The following is a 27,634-nucleotide window of genomic DNA, read 5'->3' on the forward strand; positions in this document are numbered from 1 at the left end:
CCCGTTAGATACACTTAATTCCATTATTTAGATACACTTAATTCCATTATTTCCTGGTGGGGGGCCCCCATAAGGATACGTCAGGGATCAAAACTTTAAACACTTATAACTCTTGACAGACTGGTCAGATCTCCTTGTTCCACAGCTCATTCTTCTCAGCTCGTCAAGGCGGTTCAAAATCATGTATCATAACTCAATTTTGATGGAAAAATAAGAAAATCTTATTTTAGTGTATTTTACCCATATTTAAATACACAGAAAAATGGCCAATTTCTATATTCAAAACTGTTATCTCGGTAACCCGTAATGATAAAAATGGTATTTCGTCTCGATTTGAAGAACAGAATCTCCTCTTTCATATGAAGTGAATGAATTTTGTAAAAATATAATCGATTTAATCGAGTTCCTAGTTTGTAATAATTAATTCATAAACTCATTTTATTATTTTTCCCCCTCTACTGATTATCAAATTATTATTTTTAATCTTATTAATTTTTTTCAAGGGGTTATTATTAATCCGAAGATTCATTTCATTCTATTCCTTTTATTTGAAGATTTATGCTTTATATGTTTATAATAATTATTTATTATCATTTTGATTTTGATTTTCTATGTATAAGTTTTTATTCTAAGTTTATAAATATTTATAACATTTATATAGTATAACTGTGTTAAGGAGGCATGTTTTGGGTTTTTACCTGTTTGCCTCCACATATTGTTTTGAAATTATAGAGGGAACAAAAATAAAAGTTGTGATTGACTCTTATATGAACTATGATTTCCATGACAGAAGCAGAGAAAACTTATAGGTACTTAGATTGTATATGTATATCCTACTTATACCTAAAACTTGGATTGTTTTATTCTGTGACAGAAGGTAATAGATTGTCTCCCTCTCTCTCTCTCTCTCTCTCTCTCTCTCTCTCTCTCTCTCTCTCTCTCTCTCTCTCTCTCTCTCTCTCTCTCTCTCTCTCTCTCTCTCTCTCTCTCTCTCTCTCTCTCTCTCTCTCTCTCTCTCTCTCTCTCTCTCTCTCTCTCTCTCTCTCTCTCTCTCTCTCTCTCTCTCTCTCTCTCTCTCTCTCTCTCTCTCTCTCTCTCTCTCTCTCTCTCTCTCTCTCTCTCTCTCTCTCTCTCTCTCTCTCTCTCTCTCTCTCTCTCTCTCTCTCTCTCTCTCTCTCTCTCTCTCTCTCTCTCTCTCTCTCTCTCTCTCTCTCTCTCTCTCTCTCTCTCTCTCTCTCTCTCTCTCTCTCTCTCTCTCTCTCTCTCTCTCTCTCTCTCTCTCTCTCTCTCTCTCTCTCTCTCTCTCTCTCTCTCTCTCTCTCTCTCTCTCTCTCTCTCTCTCTCTCTCTCTCTCTCTCTCTCTCTCTCTCTCTCTCTCTCTCTCTCTCTCTCTCTCTCTCTCTCTCTCTCTCTCTCTCTCTCTCTCTCTCTCTCTCTCTCTCTCTCTCTCTCTCTCTCTCTCTCTCTCTCTCTCTCTCTCTCTCTCTCTCTCTCTCTCTCTCTCTCTCTCTCTCTCTCTCTCTCTCTCTCTCTCTCTCTCTCTCTCTCTCTCTCTCTCTCTCTCTCTCTCTCTCTCTCTCTCTCTCTCTCTCTCTCTCTCTCTCTCTCTCTCTCTCTCTCTCTCTCTCTCTCTCTCTCTCTCTCTCTCTCTCTCTCTCTCTCTCTCTCTCTCTCTCTCTCTCTCTCTCTCTCTCTCTCTCTCTCTCTCTCTCTCTCTCTCTCTCTCTCTCTCTCTCTCTCTCTCTCTCTCTCTCTCTCTCTCTCTCTCTCTCTCTCTCTCTCTCTCTCTCTCTTCTAAAAACTGGAATCTAATAGAATCATCCACACATTTTAGAGCTCATATTGGCATCATTCTTAGCAAAACAAAATGTATCATCATGATGAAATAATGAATTTTGAAAATAATATGTACGAAAATTGTTTTGAAATTATAGAGGGAACAAAAATAAAAGTTGTGATTGACTCTTATATGAACTATGATTTCCATGACAGAAGCAGAGAAAACTTATAGGTACTTAGATTGTATATGTATATCCTACTTATACCTAAAACTTGGATTGTTTTATTCTGTGACAGAAGGTAATAGATTGTCTCCCTCTCTCTCCCTCTCTGTATTGTGTATTGTGTATTATGTATTGTAACATACATGAATAAAGAAATCTAATCTAATCTAATCTCTCTCCCTCACCCTCTCACACTCTCTCTCATTTGATTCTGTTGATCACTAACTTCTTCTAAAAAAAATGCTATTCTTGGTTTTAGTCATCAATCTATAGTTTGGTTTAATTCATATCTTACAGATAGGAAACAATGTGTCTCTCTTGGAGAGAACAGGTCGAATTGGTTAAATGTTTCACATGGTGTTCCTCAAGGTTCAATTTTAGGCCCTCTTCTTTTTACTCTGTATGCAAATGACCTCCCCTCTTCTATAAAATTTTCCAGTTTCCATACATATGCAAATGACCTTCAAATCTATGCAAGTTGTCCTATCACTAAACTAAATGAAACCGTGCAAAAAATGAATCAAGACATAAGTTCGATAGTGGAATGGACAAGACGGAACGGCCTCAGACTCAACCCAACCAAAACACAACCCATAATTATTGGTTACTCACGTTTAGTAAACAATATCGACTTCAACTCGATACATAAAATAACTGTTGATGGTAATGTGATCCCCTACTGCAGCTCAGTGAAAAACCTAGGCATCATTATGGATAAAAACCTCGACTGGTCAGAGCAAGTCAGTAAAACCTGTAGAAAGGTTTTCTCAGCAATGCATTCACTGAAAAAATTACAAGATGTTCTTCCTAGAAGTATACGATTATTAATGGTCCAATCTTTGATTTTTCCACATTTCACGTACTGCAACTCTGTCCTTAATGCCATGTAAGTTACACTTAATGATAAAATGCAGCGCTGCCAAAATTATTGTCTACGTTTTGTTTACTCTCTTGAACGCCATGAACATATCACCCCAGCACACATTGCTAGTTCTACCCTGAAGCTTCCCGATCAGAAACGTTTCAGAATAATCAAACTTGTTAGAGATACTTTAAAATATGGCAATCCTAATTATTTCAAAAATGATTTTAATTTTTTTTCCGATGGTAGGAGGATAGATGCTTTCCATACTAGAACTGGTGCAAATACTCTTAGGATACCTAATCACCGAACTACTATCTATTCTAAATCGTTCCTTGTCAGTGCTTGTCGTGAATGGAATAAACTCCCCAACTCTATTAGATGCATTGAGAGCCGAGCGGGCTTTATCTTGTCTTTGAAAAAATATCTTATAGAGAAAATGACTGAGTCTGTCCAACCCTAGAGCACTACATGACAAATATTCTGATCTCCCTTCCTTTCCATTCTTCATTCCATTCATTCATTCATCTTATATAATATATATGTTCATCATCTCATCTCAACATTTTCTGTTCTTTAGTATTGTATATCGTCATTATTACTTAATTATAATTTCTAAAATTTTAATTGAATCCCACCCTATAACGTTTATTTCATTTATCTATTTTGAATCATTAATGCAATATTGTATTCACTATTACTCATTCTAATATCATCCATCTTATTCATTAATCCCATAATTCTAGATTCAAATCATATATTCACATGCTATAATATTCCCAACAGCTGTATTCCATCACAACCCGGTCCTGTGATTATGGGAAGGATATTATTTTATATCCTTCTTAGAGGATCGACAATTATTTGTTGAAATACCGCCGATTTATGAAGTTACATTACAATTTTATATTGTCGTTATTCTAATTGCATTTAATCTTTATTCTCATTGATCAATTTTTTATACTTAGTAAAATTCGTTGAATAATTAGCATTACCGTCATTTAATGTAAATTAGTGTATAAGCCAGTAATTATTGTAACATACATAAATAAAGAAATCTAATCTAATCTCACACACACATACATGAATAAAGTAATCAAATCATTTTAATCTTATCTCATCTCTCTGATAACGTTATCACAATAGAGAAGAAAACTTTATTTTCCAATTATTGGGAAGTAACATAATAAGATCTTGAAGAATTTTTAATTTGGAGAATGAACTATAAAATTTAATGAGATTCAATTATTATAGAAAATTATTAGTACCCTCTTTATATTTTATAAATAAAAAACTAGATTCGAGCAGTTATGCCATTTTTGAGTTATGCCAAAATTTTCTTGATTTTGACACTTGAAAATGGCATAACTGAACGATACTAGTTTGTTTATATAAAATATAAAGAGTGTACTAGTAATTTTCTATAATAATTGAGCATTAAATTAGACCTATTAAAAAACTTTTTTCAATGGAATTATTGAGTAAACGATATAGAATATATTGACCGATAAGATAATGATCAAGTTAAATGAATTGTTAACTGTAGACGAAAAGCCTATTTGAATGAATCATAGCAACTGAATTACCATTCTTCAAAGAGATACCAAGTAGTAAAGAAGAAGATCCATTTTTAAAAATTATAGAATCTTATCCTAATAAGTGAAGTAAATTGAATAGCATCATTCTGACTGCAGTTTTACGAAGTACTGAATGCTAGGATGCTCAAGGATGGAAAAATGAAAATAATAAGTTATTATTATTATTATTATTATTATTATTATTAAAGCACATGATAGCTCATTGATCTTACAGTTCACATTACTCTATCAAAGGAATAAAAATTTGATAATTGATCAAGAATCAAGATGAAAGCAATTGTTAGATATTGATAGAAAATTGTCACTTTAGTTAAGAATTTTTATTTAGTCTTTGGAGTGGCGTACAAGTTGATAATCATTATGACCTCCATCATAATTATTTTGAAATATACTGGTTTCTTTCTATTTTTAATCTGAATTCAATTTTGTAACTCAAGGAGTTATTTTTGTACCTAGATGAGGAAATTTATTAGCGGTAGTTTCTTTACAAATGATTATCAAGTAGAAAATAAAAATACCTAGTTATCGTTGTATTGAAATATTTTTTTTTAATTTACTTTGTTATATTGTAATATTAAAAAGCATTACATTATCTACTCTCTTCTAGTGAAAATCCAATCAGGTTTGGCATTCATAATCAATTAGGCCGGACTGGTCTAATTTTATCAAATATAAAAATGAATGATGCTAATGCTAAAAATAATGTATAATTATTATTTGAAGGTTCTTAAGGTATGTATTGGATTGTGCGTAAACTACCGACGTTGACCACGAGCTCAGGTATTGTTGTTTGGTGACATTCATATTGTCCAAACTTCCAATTTGCTAAAACTATCTGATCAAATATATGTTTCATTATTTGTGTTTATTATCTATGATAATAATAATCAAAGCATTTCGAATAATATCAACATATTGCCAACAACATAGAATCATAATTTCCAAAAAACCATAATATTAACATAAAACCCCAACATGATTTAAAACATGATTAAACAAAACCTTTCAGGTTACGGCATATAGAAAATTGGAAATCTAGACGATCATAAATCCTCCTCCTGTCGTGTATTTGCGCACGAACAAATTTTATAATTTAAACAGCAGTAGTATAATCTATAATATTATTCCTTTTACAGTATCAACGACGACGCTAAATAGCCTTGAAAGTATGGCTAAAGCATTGATAGAGTGAATACAATTTGAACAAAATCAGTGAATTATCAGCAAGAATTGAACGTGAGAATCAGAAAGTTGCAACGTGCCACAATAGAAGCAGAAGAAAGAGCACAATCAGACCATCAGTTATGTGTGTTCAGAGTTGATGAGGATTATATTAGTAACAGCTCAATGTATCTTTTTTTAAATAGTAGGTTTTTTAATTCGAATACTATCCCCAATCAAATCTACTGTAGAGTTATCAAAAGAAAAATTAAGCTGTTTCTATGAATCTCACCAACTTTGAATAACTGTTCTTTTGGGCCGCTCTGTCTGTATACGGTATATGTATAATAAATATCCAATTATATATCAATAAACTACTAACTTGTTAATAATGAAAATATTTGTATTATAACTTTAAATAGAAAAAATGAAGCATATAATTACATCTTCTAATGTAATATTTTTAGGAAAAACCTCGGACCTCGCTTCATTAGAGGTATATCACACCCCCTACCCAACCCATAACCACTGGTTCTTTTGGGCCGCTCTGTCTGTATACGGTATATGTATAATAAATATCCAATTATATATCAATAAACTACTAACTTGTTAATAATGAAAATATTTGTATTATAACTTTAAATAGAAAAAATGAAGCATATAATTGCATCTTCTAATGTTATATTTTTAGGAAAAACCTCGAACCTCGCTTCATTAGAGGTATATCACACCCCCTACCCAACCCATAACCACTGGTGTTTGCACTCTCTAACATTTTGGTGGAATGGCGCCACTGTTAGGCTACAGAACCAGCTTAATGTATGAGCTGACTGAAAACGTATTTGGTATTAAAATTGAAGTTATTTTTGGTATTTATTTGCAAATTCATGAAAAATCTTTCATGAATTCAAAGTGGAAAGAAGTATTCATATTGTTATAACATAGGTTACAATTTCGAACAACAACTAACCACCTATATAATAACTTACTAAACACCAACTAACTAATAATCCGCACAAAAAACAAAACAAACAAAACCTACTCTAGAACATGGTAGGCCATAGTGGATGCATAGTAGGTCAATTTCCACACAGAAAACACTAAACATGTAGAGGACACATTATAAGAAATTTCTATTGTAACTAAATTGTATGTAATTGTTATTTATCTAATATTTTCTGTAATTGATGTAGTAGTTTTCGTCTTTTGGGGAAATAAACATTCATTTATTTATTTATTTTCATGCAACACACATGCATAGGTGGCGCAATATCCATTTTCAAAACATAAGTTACTATTTGATACTTTTCTCAGAAGAAAGTTCTAGAACAAAAACGCCGCTAATTTAGAAAGTTTGATTGTCATCTGTTGTTGTATTGTCAGGAAAAGTTTCTCTCCTAGAATATTGTCAACTTAGAGTTATTTTACTGGACATTAATCGCACAAAGTTCACCCTTGAAAGTTTCTCTCGCAGAGGGGTCGAGGGGGTTGGGGAGTCGTCGAGTTATGGCCCCAATTTGAGGCCATCCCTCCCCTGGGACACCTCATCCTCATCCCCTTACAATAAACTTCTGCTACAAAAACACTCGAATCAAGTCTCAATCCTACACAATTACAGCCCTGCTAACACGAGAAACAGTGGATCAGTGAGCCATAGATAAAAGTAGAGTAGGTACAAAACCATACGTACCGTAATGTATCTGAGATATTAAAAAGTTTAATTTCGTTGAGTTCGGTAAGTCCTACCATTCACACACATCATGTCATTTGAAGCTCAAGTACCATAGGCTAACCGCTGATGAGAATTTCATAAAATTATAATAGAGGATATACAAAGTACTAGAATAACGAATATAGCAGTAAATTTGTAGAGGACAACGTAAGGATTCTTTTGAAGCTACTTAAATAGAACTGCTCACGAGGGGGGCTGATAATATTGGATGAACTTAGCCAACTACTGGTTCGTTATTAACAAACTTAGATAAACTTACACATTTACCGGTTTGTTATTAACAAACTTAATACTTATCTCATTGAGTGTATTTTTCCGTCTCTTATCACATATTCTGAAATTGTTAATCGAAATCATTTTCTGCTCCAAGAAATGGTTCATCAATTCAAACTCCGCCAATTTATGATGTAGGAGTAGGTGCAACACAATGCATATGATAGGCCTAATACAGACTGGATTCATCTTCGAATAATTGTTCAATAATTATTATTCTTCGATATTACTATTATAATTAGTATATTATCAGCCAGTATAATATATTTTCATCTGCATCAATAAAGATACCTAACTCCTTAAGGTCCAATTCCTAAGCGACGACTGTACGACTCTAGCAGTGCGACGACAGTATCAACGGCTGTAGTCTATTACTGTATATCATTGCAGTATGTTGATTACACCGCGGTCACAATCGTCGCTTAGGAATTGGACCATTAGTGGTCAAATTAGCTGACCAGCAATTAGTGGGTGTTGGGTTGAACTCCCAGAATAAGCTAATATTTTTGTGTAGAGCCGTTCGTCATCGATTCTACAGTTGATAACTAGTGAGCCCCTGTCTGGAAAACTCGCTCCTCAAAATGCCTTTGATATTCAACCATAATCTTACGTCCTAAGATTACGTCCTAAAGACTCCAGTCATGGAGTATAAGACAAGTCATGTTATTACATAATAATTCTAACACTAAGTAGTTCAACCTAGTTAAGGTTTGAAAGGAATTCTTGTACACTATAAAAAGCTCTATCAACTAAATATTTTTTTCATTTGTTTTTTGAAAATCTTCAAATCGTCATTACTTTTCAAGATTTGAGGTAGCTTGTTATAAAATTTCCTACCAATATAATCTGTTTTTTGTTCAAATAACCTACTATTGTGACCCATTATATGATAATCTGCTCTGTTTCGCGTATTATGCTCATGAACATCTGAATTCTGGATCACACCACTCGTTTTCACATGCATTACAACTTCATATACATACAAAGATGGCACAGTTAATAGACCAAGCTTTTTAAATAAAGGCCTACAAGAGTCTAACCTATTCACTTTCTCTATACATCTGAGTGCCTTCTTTTGAATCTTAAACACTCTGTCCATATTTTGTTGAGATGAATTACCCCATACTAAAATAGCATACCTAATATGAGATAGTATAAGTCCATGGTAAGCAGTTAACAGTAGTTTTTTATCATTCAGCCTAGCAAGCTGCCGCAGGACAAATACCCAGATGATATCTTATTACATATCCTCTCATTGTAAGGATGCCATGTTAATTTCCTGTCCAATAAAATTCCCAAGAATGCTACTTTCTCTTCTTGGTCTAATTCATTTTCCTCTACAAACACATTTATTTCTCTATCCTCTACTGAATTATATTTACTTTTGAATTGTAGGAATTGACATTTCTTACTATTTATTGTTAATTGCCTTTGCTTCAAGAATTGGACAATTGACTGTACTCCAGTAAAAGCATTTATTTCTAGACTATCTAATAAATAATTGTTAAAGATAAGCGATGTGTCATCAGCAAACAACAGAGCTCTGTGATCTTTTAACTCTTTTGGTAATTGGTTCACATACAACAGAAACAGTAAGGGACCCAGAATTGAGCCTTGAGGTACTCCAGCCTGGACCTCCAGTTTTTGAGATTTAATTTTTACTATTTCATTCCCATCCACCTTGGTAAGCTCAACACACTGGTTTCTACCTATGAGATATGATTCAAACCATTTTAGTTCTATACCATTCACACCTACAGTTTTTAGTATTTCCAATAATATTCTATGGTTCACACAATCAAAAGCTTTGGATAAATCAAGAAATATTGCGGCTGCCTTCTCACCTGAATCTATTATATCTATTAGTCTTTCAACAAGGGATACTATTACAGTCTTAGTAGATTTCCCTTTCTGGAACCCATGCTGTTCATCACATATGAAATTAATTTCTTCCAGGTGCATCAATAACCTATTTAAAACTACTCTTTCAAGAATTTTACTTATTACATTTAGAATACTAATGGGTCTATAATTTTCAACTCTTTCAGAATCACCGCTCTTGAAAATTGGCAAAATTTTTCCTTGTTTCAGATCATCAGGGAAAATACCCTGCTCTAGTGAAGTATTAATATACACATTCTTTTAAAATTTTGCTTGAGACCCCATCCAATCCTACTGTTTTTTTGTTATTCAAATTTTTTATTATTCTTGACAATTCATCTCTTGATAATGGATAAAATTTAAAAACCTTTTCAATTGGCTCAGCATTTAATGTAGTTGTATTATAAGTATTAGTGTTCAGTGACTTTTGGAGATTATATGCAAAACCTGTTGATAATACTTATTGAAAAAGTTACAAATGTCTATACTATCATCCATATAATTTCCATGTTCATCGATTATCCTAGGGACATTAGTAACTGTATCTTTTTGAGCTGCTCTCCTATTTCTATTAATTACCTCCCAAACAGCAGAGTTAAAATTGGTACTAGTTGTTAATATTTCAGCTGTTTTCTTACACTTAGCTTTCCTCACTTCTTTTGCATAGTTTTTCTTTAGACATTTGTATTTGACTTCACTCGGAACATCCCTCACTAATTTAAATTCCTCATAAGCTTCCCTAACAATATTTCTTTGAGTAAGAATATATTCAGTTATCCATTCATCTACTTTGTTTAATTTACTTTTTACTTTGACTTTTTTTAACGGACAGCATACACTAATGTGAAATCCTAGAGTATGAATGAATTGCTTATATTTGTAATTTAGGTTACAACTGTTATAAACACTACTCCAATTTTCTTGAAGCAGTTCCTGCTTCAAACAATTTATATTTCTTAGCTCATATTGCTGAATTTCTCTCACAAAAGTTTTTTTTTCTGCTTGGATTCTGGCCCTGCAACTTAACATCTAAAATTTGATAGTTATGATCTGATAGATCTGAGCTACCTAACCTGACATTACAACCTTCTATATTTGTGAGGATATTATCAATAATTGTCTGTGAAGTTCGAGTTACTCTTGTATATTCGTGGACCTTAATTTCTAAATTATTCATATTAATAATATCTCTAATATCCTCTGTCATTTTATCCTGCCTGGAAAAATCGGTATTGAAATCTCCTACCACTATAACATTTGTGAAACGAGCGGTTGTAATTTCCAAAAGTGTATGGAGCAGCTCACAAAATTTTTGCCAGTCTCCATTTGGTGACCTATAGATACCTAACACTGCTACCTCAATCGATCATCAATTTTTAACCTTAGTCCCGTCACCTCTAAATCCATCTCAACAGAAAATCTCTTAACAAAATCCAGTTCATAAGTTTGGGTATGTTTAGCATTGCTAGTGAATATACATACACCACCACTTCTATGAGCTACTCTACAAAATTCTGATCTCAGTGAATAGCCTGGAATCCTAACTTGATTTATTTCCTTTATTTTTAAGCCATGCTCTGTGAAAATAACAATGTCAGGATCCTGCTGTTTAAGAAATACTTCTAATCTGTCAATTTTGTTGCGAAGATACTGAATATTTTGATGATAAATACTAAAAACCTTACCATCTTGTGCTACTCTATCTCTAGCATTTGTAGCTATTTCCCTTTCCCTGTTTTGAGCCAATTTACTAAAAAATCGTTATTTGTTTTTTTGACTGTTTTTAAACCAGAGGATTGCAAACGGCTTTCAATCAGCTCTGCCAATCTATTACAGAAGATTACTTTGCCAGATCGATTTAGATGCAACCCATGATTAGTGAAGTTATGTCTTTTCAGCCTTTCATTTAGAATCTGTCAGTTGTTCAAATTAAAGCGGTAGAAAGCCGATAAAAGTTGCATTGAGTTATTAATTGCATGCAATTGAGAATCCAGCTGATTTGCGTTTTGTAATGATATTCTTTTCATGCACTTCCAATGTTATCCTGAAATTTCCTGCAACTAAATGGACTCAGCTAGCTCGAGATCTAAGAATCATTCATAGATGAAACCCTAAGAGTATATTTGTAAAAGTGAAATTAGAGGCGTTTCGAGAGATGTGGCTATAAGCAGGCGTTTTGAGACGCGTGGTTAGAGCCGTCTCGGCTAGAGCACATAACCTATGACCTATAACCATTGGATTCGATGATTCAGTTGTAATGAATTTCAACAGCAATATAGTAGCCAACAATTCCAATTCATCTGCCACCATAACGTTCATACAACATAACAAACCAATGAGTCAACACAACAAATCTAATCAATTTATAGGTTATGTGCTCTACCCGTGACGGCTGTAACGACGCGTCTCAAGCTGCCTGCTTAAAGCCGTGACGGCTGTAACGACGCGTCTCAAGCTGCCTGCTTATAGCCGCGACGGCTGTAACGACGCGTCTCAAGTTGCCTGCTTATAGCCGCGACGGCTGTAACGACGCGTCTCAAGCTGCCTGCTTATAGCCGCGACGGCTGTAACGACGCGTCTCAAGCTGCCTGCTTATAGCCGCGACGGCTGTAACGACGCGTCTCAAGCTGCCTGCTTAAAGCCGCGACGGCTGTAACGACGAGTCTCAAGCAGCCTGCTTATAGCCGCGACGGCTGTAACGACGCGTCTCAAGCTGCCTGCTTATAGCCGCGACGGCTGTAACGACGCGTCTCAAGCTGCCTGCTTATAGCCGCGACGGCTGTAACGACGCGTCTCAAGCTGCCTGCTTAAAGCCGCGACGGTTGTAACGACGAGTCTCAAGCAGCCTGCTTATAGCCGCGACGGCTGTAACGACGCGTCTTAAGCTGCCTGCTTATAGCCGCGACGGCTGTAACGACGCGTCTCAAGCTGCCTGCTTAAGCCGCGACGGCTGTAACGACGAGTCTCAAGCAGCCTGCTTATAGCCGCGACGGCTGTAACGACGCGTCTCAAGCTGCCTGCTTATAGCCGCGACGGCTGTAACGACGCGTCTCAAGCTGCCTGCTTATAGCCGCGACGGCTGTAACGACGCGTCTCAAGCTGCCTGCTTAAAGCCGCGACGGTTGTAACGACGAGTCTCAAGCAGCCTGCTTATAGCCGCGACGGCTGTAACGACGCGTCTCAAGCTGCCTGCTTATAGCTCGACATGCCAGCTGCGCTATAAGACTACAAGGAATTGCAACTTTAGATTGAGCATCACCACCATAAACTTATCAATTTATTTGAAAGAATATTCAAAATTTCATTTCGCAATTCAATAAATAAAGACTGAGGTTGGAGCACTTGATATCATTTTTCTATAATCAAATCTATTAGATAGAGATGCCCAAAATAAAACAGATAAGATACGAATCTGGAATAATCAAATCAAAGATTCACGTTTAGATAACTCAACTTTTCAGTTTTTTATTTAAAATATATTTATGAATAAATCATTTTTTGTTTATAAACAATGTTTGTAATAAATAAATAAACACTTATTTACACAATGATTATTCATTGAGAATTTACAACAATAAATTATTATTCAAAGTGTAAAATGACAGGAAACCTCGAAAGAATGAGCTGTACAAATGAGCACTTCAAACTTAAAAATAACTTAATTTGCGCAAAATTATGAGTATGATACATTAACCAATTAAGTTAGGATCAAATAACCTAACTTTTGTAATAAATACTGACAGTTATTCTTGAATGAAAATATACACATTTACATAATAGACTATTGGAATTATCCGGTATCAACTCTTCTACTAACATTAATTGAGAGAATAATGATGGAGAACAGTTCAATGAGATCCAAAACTAATCTTTACTTTTACTCTTCGTATCTGGTAGCGTGTTCCTCCTTTCACTCATCTCCATCAATGTTTTTCCCATATTGTACAGCATACCGATGGAGATGAACCCAATCACCGTCGACTGGATAATAACTCTGTACTGCATGATGTACACTGAAGGTGACATCTTTCCTTTGGAATTCTTGAAATCACGGAAAGCATATGTCAACAGCCCAACTCCAGCCAGCAAACCTGTAAAACATTAAAAGTATTATTAACTATGTTATTTACATGGTTTCTGAAAATAATGACCCGATTTTAGATACATTTTCAAGAGACGAGATCTTAACATCAAAAAATTGCACATTAATTCACAAAAGGGAGGAGCTTGGATGAGAATAATATGGTGTTACATAACATAAACTCCATATTGTCATTCATGCTCCTTCCTTACTTTGTAATTCAGAAAAACAGATTAGCTATAGCCTCGGCCTCGGTGACAGAAGACAACTTGGATCCAGTTTGAAATGAATCGCAAAGTTACAAGAAGTCATCTGTGCACGTTTATGCCGAATGAGGACACATCAGAAAAATACATCATACAATTTATTGAAATACAAGAATTTAATTCACAACTGAAACACAAGCAATAAAATAGTATCCATTGGAAAATAATATAATTGACCGAGTGAAGTGAGGTTTAAGATTTCTATTTATGGATGTATTTATTTATGTATTCAATGTATCAAGCAATATGGATCCAATATTCTGTACTAGCTTTTCCGGCGAACTTCGTACCGCCAAAAAGTCAATGTATCTCATGTCACACTTGACTTTATTTGGTGAATCATGAATTTCATCAATATTTTTATCAATAATTTCATCAATATTTTTATTTAAATCTCAATACGGACTTCTTATGTTGGAAGTCATGCAGCATTTATTATTCCGAAAACATTTTCTTCTCAATCAATTCAAAACCTGTTTAATACTGCTAGTAACTTTAGATGCTAAATCATATTATCACACACGATCTTGAATCATTATCATCTTTCCGTTCTTCTGTAGCCGCTCGGCCGAACAATTTCGAAAACATAGGTCTATAAAATGGATTAATAAATATTTATTATTAGCCCCCCTATTAAAATGTCTGGTCAGAAACCATCCCCAATATTCACACAACATATTCCCAAAGTTTCATGCCGTTCTGTCAAGTAGTTTTCGAATCTATAGGGAACAAACAGACATTCATTTTTTTATATAAATAGACTAGGTATATTCTTTGAGAGTTAAATAACAGTCCACCTTATTCTTATGGACTGTCGTTGAGGAAGTTATTAAGAGTTGTCCTAATAAGATCATCTGTGCGAAATTATATGAGATGTTTTTTTATATCTTTATTCATATTTTTTCATACCATTTTTAATATCTCTATATTTATGTTTAGCTCCTTTTTCTGTTTATTTTTTATGTCATTAAAGATAGTAGTTAGCTCCATTTTCATCTTTTTCATGCATTAAAAAAATTGTCAAAACTATGAGCAGCCTATACAAGATGATCGAATATAGATAATACCATCACAATAGAAGATGATTTAATTTTAATTTAAGATTTTATATTATACAACTAAGATAAAGAAGGAGCTAACTACTATCTTCAATAACATAAAAATAAACAAAGAAACAGAAAAAGGAGCTAAACTTAAATATAGATAATTATATTAAAAAAGGAAGATATTAATGAGAATATAGAAAAATGAAACCTGAGCAAAAGAACATCTCATATAATTTCGCACAGATGGACTTATAAGGACAACTTGTAATAGCTTCCTCAACGATAATCCATAAAGAATCAGGTGGACTGTTATTTAACTCTCAAAGAATATACCTATAGTGAGGTCCACGTTATAATGGCAGTGGATGAAGATAGAAGAATAGCGATGCCGATTCTCTTCATTAATTAATTATATTTCTACATTGTCAAAAACATAATTGGCATCGTTGTGGACCTAGAAAAGGATAGTACCACCGGCTTTGTCGAATGATAGACAAGGATAGCAAAACCAAAGTTGATCAAATACTGTCATTATAACGTGGACCTCACTATAGTACAAATTATATAATGTGTGTTTATATTTATGTTCCTCATTGACGGCAAAAAACGCGGCAATAGACATGAAATTCGACAGGTATTTTCCTTTTTGAATTGAACGATGATATATACTGTACAGGGTGTTTACGAACTCACTACCAATACTCTAGGGCATTGTTCCTGGGTAAAAAACATATCTAAATATCATCTTTAAATTGTCCGGAAGTCTTCAGTTACTCACACAGTGGCCATTTTGCTTTTTTCACTTATTTTTTTCCTGAATAATGGTTAGACATACAAAATTGAAACTTTGCAAAATTGAAATTTATAGCAACTAGACAAAGCTAGAAAAAATTATGATAATTTTTGAAATTCATAAAACAAAATGGCGGGAATTTAAAATTTTGTTTCTTAAGTAACTCAGAAACCGTTGGTTTTACAAAAACTCGACAAGAATAACCTTTTTCAGATATTTTGCAGTTTTTTATTAGGGCTTAAACCTGAGAAAATGCCAATCTTCAAATTCAAGGTCAAATTTCTAACAGATTTTTCTCCGGGTAATCATAGTAGTTTCAATATTCCAAAAACTTTTCAATTTCATAAGCTTTCGAATGAGTATAAATTCGAAGAGGTAAGTTCCATGATAAAGTGTTCAAAACTGCTAATAACTGGAATGAACACCTCCAAAATGAGGAAATTCACAAAACAGAATGCATCAAGTGGTGATCCTAAGGGTGAAATCACCTGATTTCTCTCTGACAATATTCACAAGTTCTAATCAACATTTTAACATTCCACAATGATATAACTTTTTCAATAATTTGCATTATTTCCTGTACCATAAATCGTGAATAAAATAACAAGAAGTGTATGTTTCAGCCTATTTTCAGTATAGTTTTCAGTGTGCTTTCCAGTTAATTGGCATGATATGTATCAACTTGGCTAGTAGAGAAGTGTTCGCGTTCATTATCATGAAATTTACCTTGATTGAGTACTTGAACATGTTATTGGTGTATGGAGAGTGTGGATGCAATTCAAGAGAGGCAGAGAGAGTATACAGGAGACGTTTTCCTGACCGAAAACACACATCTCATAACACGTCTTTAAGATTGACAGATGTCAAGATGGTGAGGGTCTAGGACCAGTTTCAAGGTACGAGAGGCCCGTCTTAATTTCTGAAGCTTTTGAGAATCTTATTCTAAAGTATTTCGAGCATAATCTTCGATCCAGCATCCGGTGGGCGGCTGGGATGTAGGATGTTTCAAAAATGATAGTTCAAAGAATATTGAAGAGCAATAACTCAAGAGTTCAATGAACCTGATACTGTCTCAAGGATGCAGTTTTGCCGTTGGATCTTAGCACAAGATTGTGTTTCAAACATTTTATGGACAGATCACTGATAAAAGTACATTCACAAGAACTGGTGCTGTAAATTCTTCCTCGCACACAGGCTTTGCCCATGTGAGGAACCTTCTTCAAGTTTTGTTTATGTATATTCTGTATTGTTAGTATTTCTTAAGAAGAAGAATAAATATAATTTCAATTTCAATTTCAATTTCCACAATACACATACATGGACCTTTCATTTTCCCTGCAAGAATAAATGGTGAAGTTTTTATGGACTTTCTGGTCAATGAGCTTCACGAATTGATGGAAGACGTACCTCTCAATTTGAGGCAGAATATGTGGCTCCAGTTGGATGGCTGCCTCCCTCATTATGCTAGAAACGTCCGTGGGTGGCTTGATAACAATTATGCTGGGCGGTGGATTGGCCGAGGTGGACCCGTAAGTTGGCCACCACGCTCACCTGATCTTACTCCAATAGACTTCTACTTTTCGGGGTTGTAAAAGTAAAGTTTACAGAAAACCTGTAGAGACCAGGGGGAAACTGATTCTCAGAATTCGATTGACGTTTAAAGTAACGAAGAAACGGCCCAACGAAATGAGACGGGCAACTCAAAGCTTGATAAACGGCAGCAGAAGTTGCATAAAAAGAAATGGAGGCTATTTTGAATTCCTGTAAGCAGTGAGCATATGTATCTTGATTACCATCTGAATGATTGCCATCAGTTTTTTTTTAATTCTTTCATTCATCTATTTTGGATTATTATTCTATGAATAAATTTTGTTGGATGTTGTAAAATTGTATGATTAATATTTATATAGGATTTAGGCTATGAACTACAGAAAATAATGCAATAATCAGGTGATTTCACCCTTTAGGATCATCACTTGATTCATGCTGTTTGTGAATTTCCTCATTTTGAAGGTGTTCATCCCAGATATTAGTAGTTGTGACACTTTATCATGGAACTTACCTTTTCGAATTTATACTCATTCGAAAGCTTATGAAATGGAGAAGTTTTTGAAATATTGAAACTATTATAATTACCCGGAGAAAAATCGAGAAAAAACTGTTTGAAATTTGACTTTGAATTTGAAGAATAACATTTTTTCAAGTTTAAGCACTAATAAAAAAACTAAAAAATATCTAACAACAAATGTTAAAAATGTTTTTCTCTTTCCAACAATACCCTTGAAATTGAAATTCGACCAGTAGTTTTCGAGTTATTGAATATTTAATGACTGGAAGTAGGCATATTCTGAAAATATCGCAAAATCTATATATCTCGAAAACTAAGGTCGAAAGGAGAAAAGTTTACTAAACATTTTTTGTCAGAAATGTCGAGTAGAATCTATGGTCAACGGCTGTTACAACCTTGGTGGGACACCCTATATAAGGTTTTTTGAAATTTCGCATTTAAGGATAAACGGAAAAGGAGCCTCCTTCATACGCCAATATTACTGTAAAAGTCACACTATAGAGTTTTCCATCATAAATCAGCTGTCGAGTGGATTATCAATTATTACAATGACGCATGCAATAATTGATAACTCAAAGTAACATAGTATTTCCTCCCAACCCTTGTCTGCTTTCAACTTGGTCAACTTTTGATAACGGATGATAGTAGTTGTTTACAACAGATGATTAGCACTGTCTATACACCAACTCAGCCATTAGTCGTTTTCACACTAACGAGTAGTTCGTAATGGAAAGAAACATTAAAGAGTATTTATTTTCCCTTGGATCTCTGTATCGAAGTCATGCACCGTATCACATGACCACCATTTAAAAAAATGAATTTGGATTAATATAAGGGTCAAAGATGTTGAAACAACAGAGTTATATTTTTCATTACAAATAGAATCCTCAATGAAACAAACTGTCAATGATTCTTGTATGAAAAATATTTAGCTGTTTTCATAATTTTCATCAACTCTGTATAATTAAAAGTTGCGGGTTTCAAAGATTACAATAAAACAGTTTTTGAGCAAGTTCTCCAACCCAGGGAGTCACTAGTTATTTTATTTATTTATTTTACAAGGCAACTCTCCACAAGTATTTTGAACCCTGGTGATGAAGAGGGGATCAATGATAATACATTAGGTACAAACTTTTCTATCGGTGATGATCTATTTGCAATTTACTCTGATAGACAGTGTTAGAGGAGGCTGTGGTTTATAACTGCGCGAGGTCTACTGTTCACAGAACTACTAGTATGAACTGAATATTTCTGATGGAATCAGGCATTTTATGCAAAGCATTGAAGCTTGACCGCATATGGGATAATTATAATGAATATTAAATATTTAAGCTGCACTTTTGTCGAGTCTGAGTAATTTGTTGGAGTGAAGCACTTCTTCCAAATGAATAATCTGTTATGAATCGGGTTATTCGTTAAGGAACACCTTAATACGAGTATATGTTATCTGTCATTGATGACAGATATTCAGTTTTCAAATTGGCAGTACAGTATGTGAGACTAGAAACCTGGATGTCATATTTGATCGACAATCATCAAAGAGGAACATTTCATCCAGACTCCAGGGATATGTATGCAGGTAGTGAAAGAGTTTCAATGTTTACACTCCTGTCATTGAAGTGTGCAGTGTTTTCATGCAAAGTGGGATGCAATATTGTTCAGTTGGTTGGTGCAGTCAATGATATTGAGAGGGTGCAAAACAGGTTCCATTTGTATTGGTGTTACATAATATGGCATTTGTATTGGTTGAAAAATAAAATTTTTGAGTTTTCTGTTATAGGTCTTAGAGAGCAGATAAAATTGCAAACGCTGGCTTCTAGGTTAAATAAGCATAACATTGCTTTCTCATGTGAGCTGGTGATTTTTTCCACGTTGATATCCACATGAACTCTAGGTTTGTGCGTGAGTAATGGGAAGGATGATGATGAGAGATAAGTGGACATAGAGCTGATGAAAAAAAATTGTCAGCTGATTCTCAACCGGAAAGCGATTTGCAAACTCAAGAATGATATATTTTAGCTGAGTTTGCTCTTGAAGTGGTCACCCATCCAACGGGAGTAACAGGTGCATGAATCCTAACGTATCAGAGCGACCATGAAGCCACCCGCTTTCCAAGTCTTTCCGCAGTCTCTTCCAGTCATCTTCAATTGATTCCCATGTTTCTCGACTAGCTTCAATATTAAATGAGGTATTTCATGTTCCCTTCAGCACAACAGACTAGGGTAACAATCAACCAATAGAGTGCAGCGCCTTCTCAACTTGAAATGTGGACATATTGTAATTTTTTTATGGATAAGTAAAAGTGGTCGTGCGCAGGTGTAGGAATCGGTCAACTATTAGTCTCAAAAACCTCAATCATATAATTTAGCTCATCTATTGTATTCGATTACATATTTATCTACATCGCTCTCTTGAGAAGATAACCTCTCAATAACAAAATGCGTTTTATTTTTCCTCTTTATATACAATTCTTGTCTTCTTGAAATAGTTTATAATTTTCTTCACTGTAGATACAGTACTATATTCTATATCTATAATCGTCTAAATTATATATTATCTATAAAATTTTCATATTATATTCATATTGTAGTTTTAATTTCTTCTATGTTTGAACTTTGTATTTTTTATTGAAACCTGTTTTGGGTTGTCAAAGCTTGACATACTCTTCGGCATTTTATTTTGCAATTACATAAATTTTCAACTTGTCCTAACTGTATTATCTTATTTTGATTTCCCTATAGTTTTTGAATATTTTTTGTTTCTTACCAATAAAGAAACCATTTTTTAAATATTCTGAGTTATAATCAATTCAAATTGAACAATTATTACACAAATCAAAATGAAATCACAACTGTCGGCGAATAATTCATTTCTATTGACGAGCCTTTCGAATATTATGATTTAATCATTGAGAACACTAATATAATTACTTATTTAGTTTATTAAATAACATTATTATGGACGGTAACGTTCCCCAAGAGTTTATATAGGTCAAAAATACAGGGTGATTATAAAAGGACTTTACAACTTTGAAAGCACATAAATATTTATTGAAATTACTTACAGAATTGAGGAAGGTGTCATTTTGTTACAAAACACTTAAAATTTAAGGCGTGGGTGTTATTTTGGTTCGATGTGACAGCCATTGGTAATGCAACATACATACCACCAATAATCGATTTCTTTCCACACTCGTACCAGCTAATTTTCTAATGCCTAGAAAATCCGAAATTTCTCCGTGGAAATGAGGTGGTGCACCGTCATGCTAAACAAGATGAACAAGTGCCCTTTTACTTTCAGCATGACGGTGCACCAGCTCTTTTTCACGAAAAAGATCGGGATTTTCTAGACAATCAACTCTCACCTTCGCTGGATTTACCATGCAGGGCCAATTGCATCACCACCTCACTCACCGGATTTAACATCGATGGATTTCTTCCTGTGAGGTTTCATTAAGGATAAGGTTTATGTTCCGCCTCTACCAGACAATCTTAATCACCTCCGAAATCGGATCACATTTAGATCGTTGCAGTTGCACAAGTTACGTCTGATATGCTGGTACGAGTACAAGATTATCTGATACACCTGATATGCTGGTACAAGAAATCGATTATCGGTGGGATGTATGTCGCATTATCAACGGCTGTCACATCAAACCAAAATAACACTTACAATTTAAACTTGAAGTGTTTTGTAACAAAATGACACCTTACTCAATTCTGTAAGTAATTTCAATAAATATTTATGTGCTTTCGAAGTTGTAAAGTCCTTTTATAATCACTCTATATTAAAATTGTTATTAATACTCCTAATTTGTTTTGACACCTACATAGTCTATGGTTTTATGAAGCATATCTGTTAGAAAGCAGCATTTGTCTTCATCTATATCATTAGCATAATTATTTAAATTCCTCATCCATTACAACTGTATAGAGTTTTCAGATTTATCTAATACTGAACTATGAGCTTCATTACCGCCCACTTCAAATACTGGCATTAATCATCATAAACATACATGCGTTTATTGGTTGCTCTGTGGCTACACTGTATTGTTGTGAGTAGTAATTTAATATGGATTCAAGGTTGAAAACTAAATGGAAGCTCAAAAATTTTTGAAATTTAAAAATAGCTAATAAAAGTGATGTATCCCATAGGATAAACTGCCAAATGAAGAGTTGAATGACTAATTATTATTATTCCTCAAACTGGTGATTATCATAATATTTTCCCAACAAATTAAATTTATCTTATCTTTCTAATAGGCCTACTTTCAAGTTATTGGCAACAGTAATCCACCTATATTAAAGCATTAGTCATCAATATTAAATATTATATACAAGTATAGAATTGTTATTAAATAGTGTAAACAAATAGAAAATTGTTATTTGAACACTTTTTATAAATTTTATACTTTTATTCTATACTTGTGTACACTTCCGTACCTGGTGTAGGCATTATCGATATTGGAATGATCCATTACAGTCATTATACACTTGAAATTGTTCCATGCTCCATGTGATATTAAAATGATAAATTACAGTACATCATACTTACTTAATACTTGATACTTGTTGTCGTCGTCCTTGACCGGGTTTACCAGACAGACTGTGTCATTAAAATAAAGGCTCATTAGCTAATTCTGCCAACGAGTAAATTGCTCTATCAATCAACTTTTGCCTGACGAGAGCGCTGAATCTTGCACGTGATGCACTTTTTACTTCAGTTGGGAGTCCATTGTAGAAGCCCAAGGCAGCTGATGGGAAGCCTCTCTGAGTAGCAGCCAACCGACATCGGGGAACATCCAGGTCAGTTGCATGGCGTGTATTGTAGCTGTGTATCTGATTTCTTGTTGACAGCTGCTGCAGGTTGTCTCTGACATACATCAAGGAGGACAGGATGTTTTGGCTGTGGATGGTGAGTATCTTCAGCTCCTTGAAGAGTGGCCTGCAGTGCTCCCTGTAGTCCGCAAAAGTAATGGCCCTGATTGCTTTCTTCTGCAGGAGCAGCACATCATGGCAATAAGGCGCGTGTCCCCACAGGAGGATTCCATACAAGATGTGACTATGAAAAAGGGAGTGATAAGCTGAGACCAGGTAATCCCTGGAGACAATGTGTCTCAGTTTTCTTATAAGGAATATAACCCTGGAAAGTCTTTTGCAGACCTCAGCCACATGTTGACTCCACCTCAACTTGTTGTCAACCCAAAAACCCAGCAGCTTCACAGGATCAGACTCCACTGCAGTCCTCTTGAGGGAACATACCAGAAGGTTAGTTTTCTCCTCATTTAACTTCATCCTGTTTGCAGTAAACCAGGACTTTGCTGCATTTAGTTGTTCCACTGACCTTTCTGCTGCCTCCTCTGTTGTTTGTCCTCTAGCTATCAGTGTGGTGTCGTCCGCAAAGAGGATGGACCCCTGGCTGTCTGGGAAGTCATTCATGAGGAGTATGAAGAGCAGGGGGCCCAATACAGAGCCTTGTGGCACACCATGCTTCATATTTCTAATACTTGATGATGCTCCTTCCAGTGAGACCACTTGTCTTCTGTTTTCCAAGTAGCACTTGATTGTGCTTAGAACTGTACCCTGAACACCATACTTGTTGAGCTTCCTAATCAGTATGCCATGAGGCACACAATCGAAAGCTTTGCTCAGGTCGCATAAAGTAAGCGCAAGTGAATCACCACTCTCAAAAGCATCCTGTATCTTTTTAGATAATGACAGTAGAGCGCTTGCTGTTGAGCGACCATTTCTGAAGCCATGCTGAGACTGGGACAGAAGGTTGTTCTTCACAAAAAAGTTGGTAAGTTGCAGCTTCATCTCAGTTTCAATCACTTTTGACATTATTGGCACTATTGAAATAGGCCTGAAATTGGATGGAATCTCTGTATTTCCCTTCTTGTGAATTGGTAGTGTTCTTGCCAGCTTCAGTGTGTCTGGGAATACTCCCAACCTCAAACAGTGGTTAACTGCTGTAGCCATTGGTTCTGCTACATGTTCAATGGTCTCTTTCAAGACAGAAGTGGATAGGCCAAATATATCCTGTGTTTTGGAGTTTTTCAAGCCACTGACAATGTTTCTGACTCTATCCGCATTGATACTTCTCCATACATCCATCTTATGAACTGTATTTGTAACATTCTCCACAGGGTCCATGTCAGCTTCATCTAGATTCTTCAAAACATCCTCAATAGCATTCACAAAGTAATCATTGAAATTGTCTGGACTGATGTTTGATTTAACTTTGGGCTTTTTGGGGCGATGTTTGTTTATGGCCTCCCACGCTGCTTTACAGCTATTTGGAGCCGATTCAATGGTATTAGCAGTGTATACTTTCTTTGCCTGCCTAACCATTTCTCTGAAGATTTTGTTTTGTCCCACATAGAGCCTATGCTTTACCATTTTCTCCTCTGGGGACACTGCTGATTTGTACAAGTGATGTAGGAGTATCACCAAGTTCTTCTGTCTGGCAAGATCTTCAGTGAACCAAGATCTATCCTTTGAGTGTGATGGAACCCTGCTTGTACACCTTGGCACCTTTCTTATCACCTTTGGAAAAACCAAGTCAAAAATGCTCATGTACCCAGCAATAAGCATATCAAATGCATATTCAGGCTTGACCAGTCTGATAACCTCATTCCAATTTATCTCGCTCAACCTGCTGCAGAAACAAGGTATAAGTTCATCTCTAACACTACTGCTGCTGAAACTGTAATTTGAGTGCCAGGTTTGTGGGGGCTCATCTCCAGTATCTTGTTTCATAGTCAAAACAACTGCACAGTGATCGGATACCATGGGGTCAATGACTTCAACTCTATACTCCCATGATTCCAAGTCTGTGGCTACTGTGTCCAAGCATGCAGTTTCTCTTGTTGGAAGGTGGTTAGCAACAAAAGTCCATGTCCTCGTAGCAGGTTAGAGAAATCATTTCTCTCTCTAGATGGAACCTCCAGATGAATGTTAAAATCTCCCCCAATCATCACTCTTGAACCATGCTGCCCTGTCAAAACATTCAGCAGATCATCCAGACGCCCTATGAACTGCTCAAAATCGCCATCTGGAGACCGATAAATGGAGACCACAATGATGGAATTTTCCGACAGTCTAACTGCTACAAGCTCCATTGTGAGTTCCTCACAGTAATCTTGAACATCTATCTGCTCAAACTTGACGGATTTCTTTAAGAAAATTGCTGCACCACCATTTCTATGAAAGCACCTTGAGTAGATGCATGCCAAATCAAGTTCCCCCACATTGCTATAGTACTCAGCTTCCTCTTTTCTCAGCCAGTGCTCAGACACACACAGGATGCTAGGTTCAATGTCCTCTATGAAAAATTCAAGGACATCCATTTTTGTTCTGAGGCACTGAACATTCAGAAATATTATTTTTTGCTCCATGTCCAGTTTACCCCGAACTTCCCCCTGATTTTGGGATCTACTTTAGGGCTCCCCCCTGGAAGCGTTTGAATAAAAAACGCCTCAGGGTGACAAATCTTGGCCATTTTGAACTATCCATGATTTCTTCCATTTTTTCAAATTCAACTCCCACCTTGAAACTACAGTAAATATCACTTTTACTCTCCAAGCCTTCAACAATGAAATTCAGACCTGGAAAAGATGAGGACATGAAATTTCTGACATTTACCTCTGTTGTTCCTTTTTTAATCTTCCCTAAATGGAACCATGCCTTTTTTTCTCCTACAAGCATAGCTGTGGGCCCTGTATTTTCATTCAGGTCCTTTGATCCTACTATAACTTTTTTATTTGAATGTGTATTTGTCTTGATTTTGTTTGATTTTGCAGCCTGGGCATAATTTAATTTGTGTCTTTCATTTCTTTCTACTGGGGTATGTGAATTTTTCTGGGTGCTTAATGAATTATTTTTCCCGGTTTTCTTTTTTATTTTAGTCACTTGCTTCCAATTTGAATCTTCAAAAATTTCACTCTCACCTATTTGGTCACATAAGTCCATCCTACTAGAAAAAACCTCAGAATTTTTTTGCTCAGCCAATAAAGCTGTATTTGTCAATAAAGCATCAAATTCATTTCTTGATTTGTCCTGAGTTGCATTTATATTTGGATCAAATGCATGTTGATCACAATCTACTTTTGTGTTGTCATTGCATGTCGTAGTCTGTATAGTAGGCCTAGTAATTTCACTAGAAATTATTAGATCTTTGTCATGATGTAAAATTTCTGGGTTTTTTACATAGAAATTTGAAATAATAGTGCTTTCCATTTTTGAAATTTGGTCCTGAACACTATTTACTTTGGTCATTTTGTCACAAGCAAGTTTGCACTTAACCTCACTTTGAGATGATTCAATTTGTGTAACTCGCTTATTTAACTGGGCAAAATTTACATTAATCTTATTCATTTCGTCAATAAGTTCACTTAAAATAAAGTTTTCGTCACTTTTGGAGTTCATATGGGAATTTCCATCATTCACAGTCACCGGGTTTGCATGCTTAGATATGATATTTCTTACCTTGTCTTTGCACTCTACACAATACCACACAGTCTTTTCACCGAGATCACTTATTTTACGATATTCAGCTACCACTATATTAACGCACTTTATGTGATACCAATTTGAGCAAAAACCCTCACAATTCAATGCATTTTCATTTTCTTTTACAGTTTTAAAACAGACACCACAATTTGATTCAACACTCTCGTCAGCCATCTTTAAAATCAAAAATATCAAAATATCAAATTACACATAAGACGAGTTATGTTCTTCAGTATCTAAAATGTTGTATTGAAAATATATTATTCAAGTATCTTTCAGGTAACAGGATAGGCTAGGTTAGGGAGGTTAAGTTTTTGCTTTTAAATAGCGATATTTCAATATATCATTTAAAATAAGTTGGTGTACAGTTATCATTGTATAATGATGCTACATTCAATTTTTTCAATATTAATAATACGTACACCAGATGCGCACTAGTATTGTTTGTGAAAAATGTATTTTAGCTAACTTACCCGCAGGAACCATAGGGTTTTCCTTGATTTTTCTCAATAGACCTGACTCTTCTTCATCTTGATCCGGGAAAGCACTCATGGTAGCTGTTGGAAAAAAGGTTATTTCTGAACGTTTAGTAATGGTATTGGAGTATTCTAAACTCTATACGTAATTTCATACTTACAATCTGAAACAATCCATTAACATTTTGCTTGAAGTTGAACGATTTGAAACGAAATTGATTATGTAAGCCGTTAATGTAAACATTAGCAAACCTTATAGAGTGTACTCAATTCAAACTTAAAGAATTAACAAAACAATGTAAGACACAATTATGAAATGAGATTTATCCTAGATTAAATACAATATGGCAAATTAATAAAAATGTGAAAATACAAAATAGCAATGTAATAATTGTGATGAAATAGGAGACATAACCTGAAACGTCAATGTCAAAAGTATTAAATGAATTTTAACTAAAACTAAGGATGAATTGTTTGATGATATAAAATTTTCACAATAATGAAAATCAATGTGGATCTAAAGAATTGATTGCAAAAAAATGTTTAAAATACTTACATTTATAAGTATTCTTGTATGAATTCTAAAAATTGGTTATGTCTGACCTTGCTCAAGGCTTGCAAGCAAAGAAGGATTCAAAAATTGCATCATTCTATTTTGAGCTTAGATATTGATAGATAATAGAGATGTCAGAATTATAAACTCTGTGATCCATTGCACGTAGCACAAAAGTAGACTTGAATGAATATATTCAATCATATTAATTGTATAAACTCGAACAAAAATATTTTTTTCATATTCAATAGTATGTTGATTGAAATAAATCTTAAATTTATAATTGTTCAAGTTTCAACTGCACAACATATGATTTCTCTTTCTAGGCACT

At 34.8% G+C, this 27,634-nt stretch overlaps 1 protein-coding gene across 1 annotated transcript; it reads right to left on the reverse strand.

Annotated features, from left to right (window-relative positions):
* Positions 1-12,943: 12,943 nt before the first annotated feature.
* On the reverse strand, positions 12,944-27,396 carry LOC120349881. The gene is made up of 3 exons (XM_039421217.1): positions 27,307-27,396; positions 26,748-26,831; positions 12,944-13,601 (listed from the first exon to the last, which is right to left on the reverse strand). Exons 2-3 carry the CDS (start codon positions 26,824-26,826, stop codon positions 13,375-13,377), a joined length of 306 nt encoding a protein of 101 aa, XP_039277151.1. The 5' UTR covers positions 26,827-26,831; positions 27,307-27,396; the 3' UTR covers positions 12,944-13,374.
* Positions 27,397-27,634: the final 238 nt, after the last annotated feature.

This window comes from Nilaparvata lugens, chromosome 2 (genome assembly GCF_014356525.2).
Source record: "Nilaparvata lugens isolate BPH chromosome 2, ASM1435652v1, whole genome shotgun sequence".
Taxonomy (NCBI): domain Eukaryota; kingdom Metazoa; phylum Arthropoda; class Insecta; order Hemiptera; family Delphacidae; genus Nilaparvata; species Nilaparvata lugens.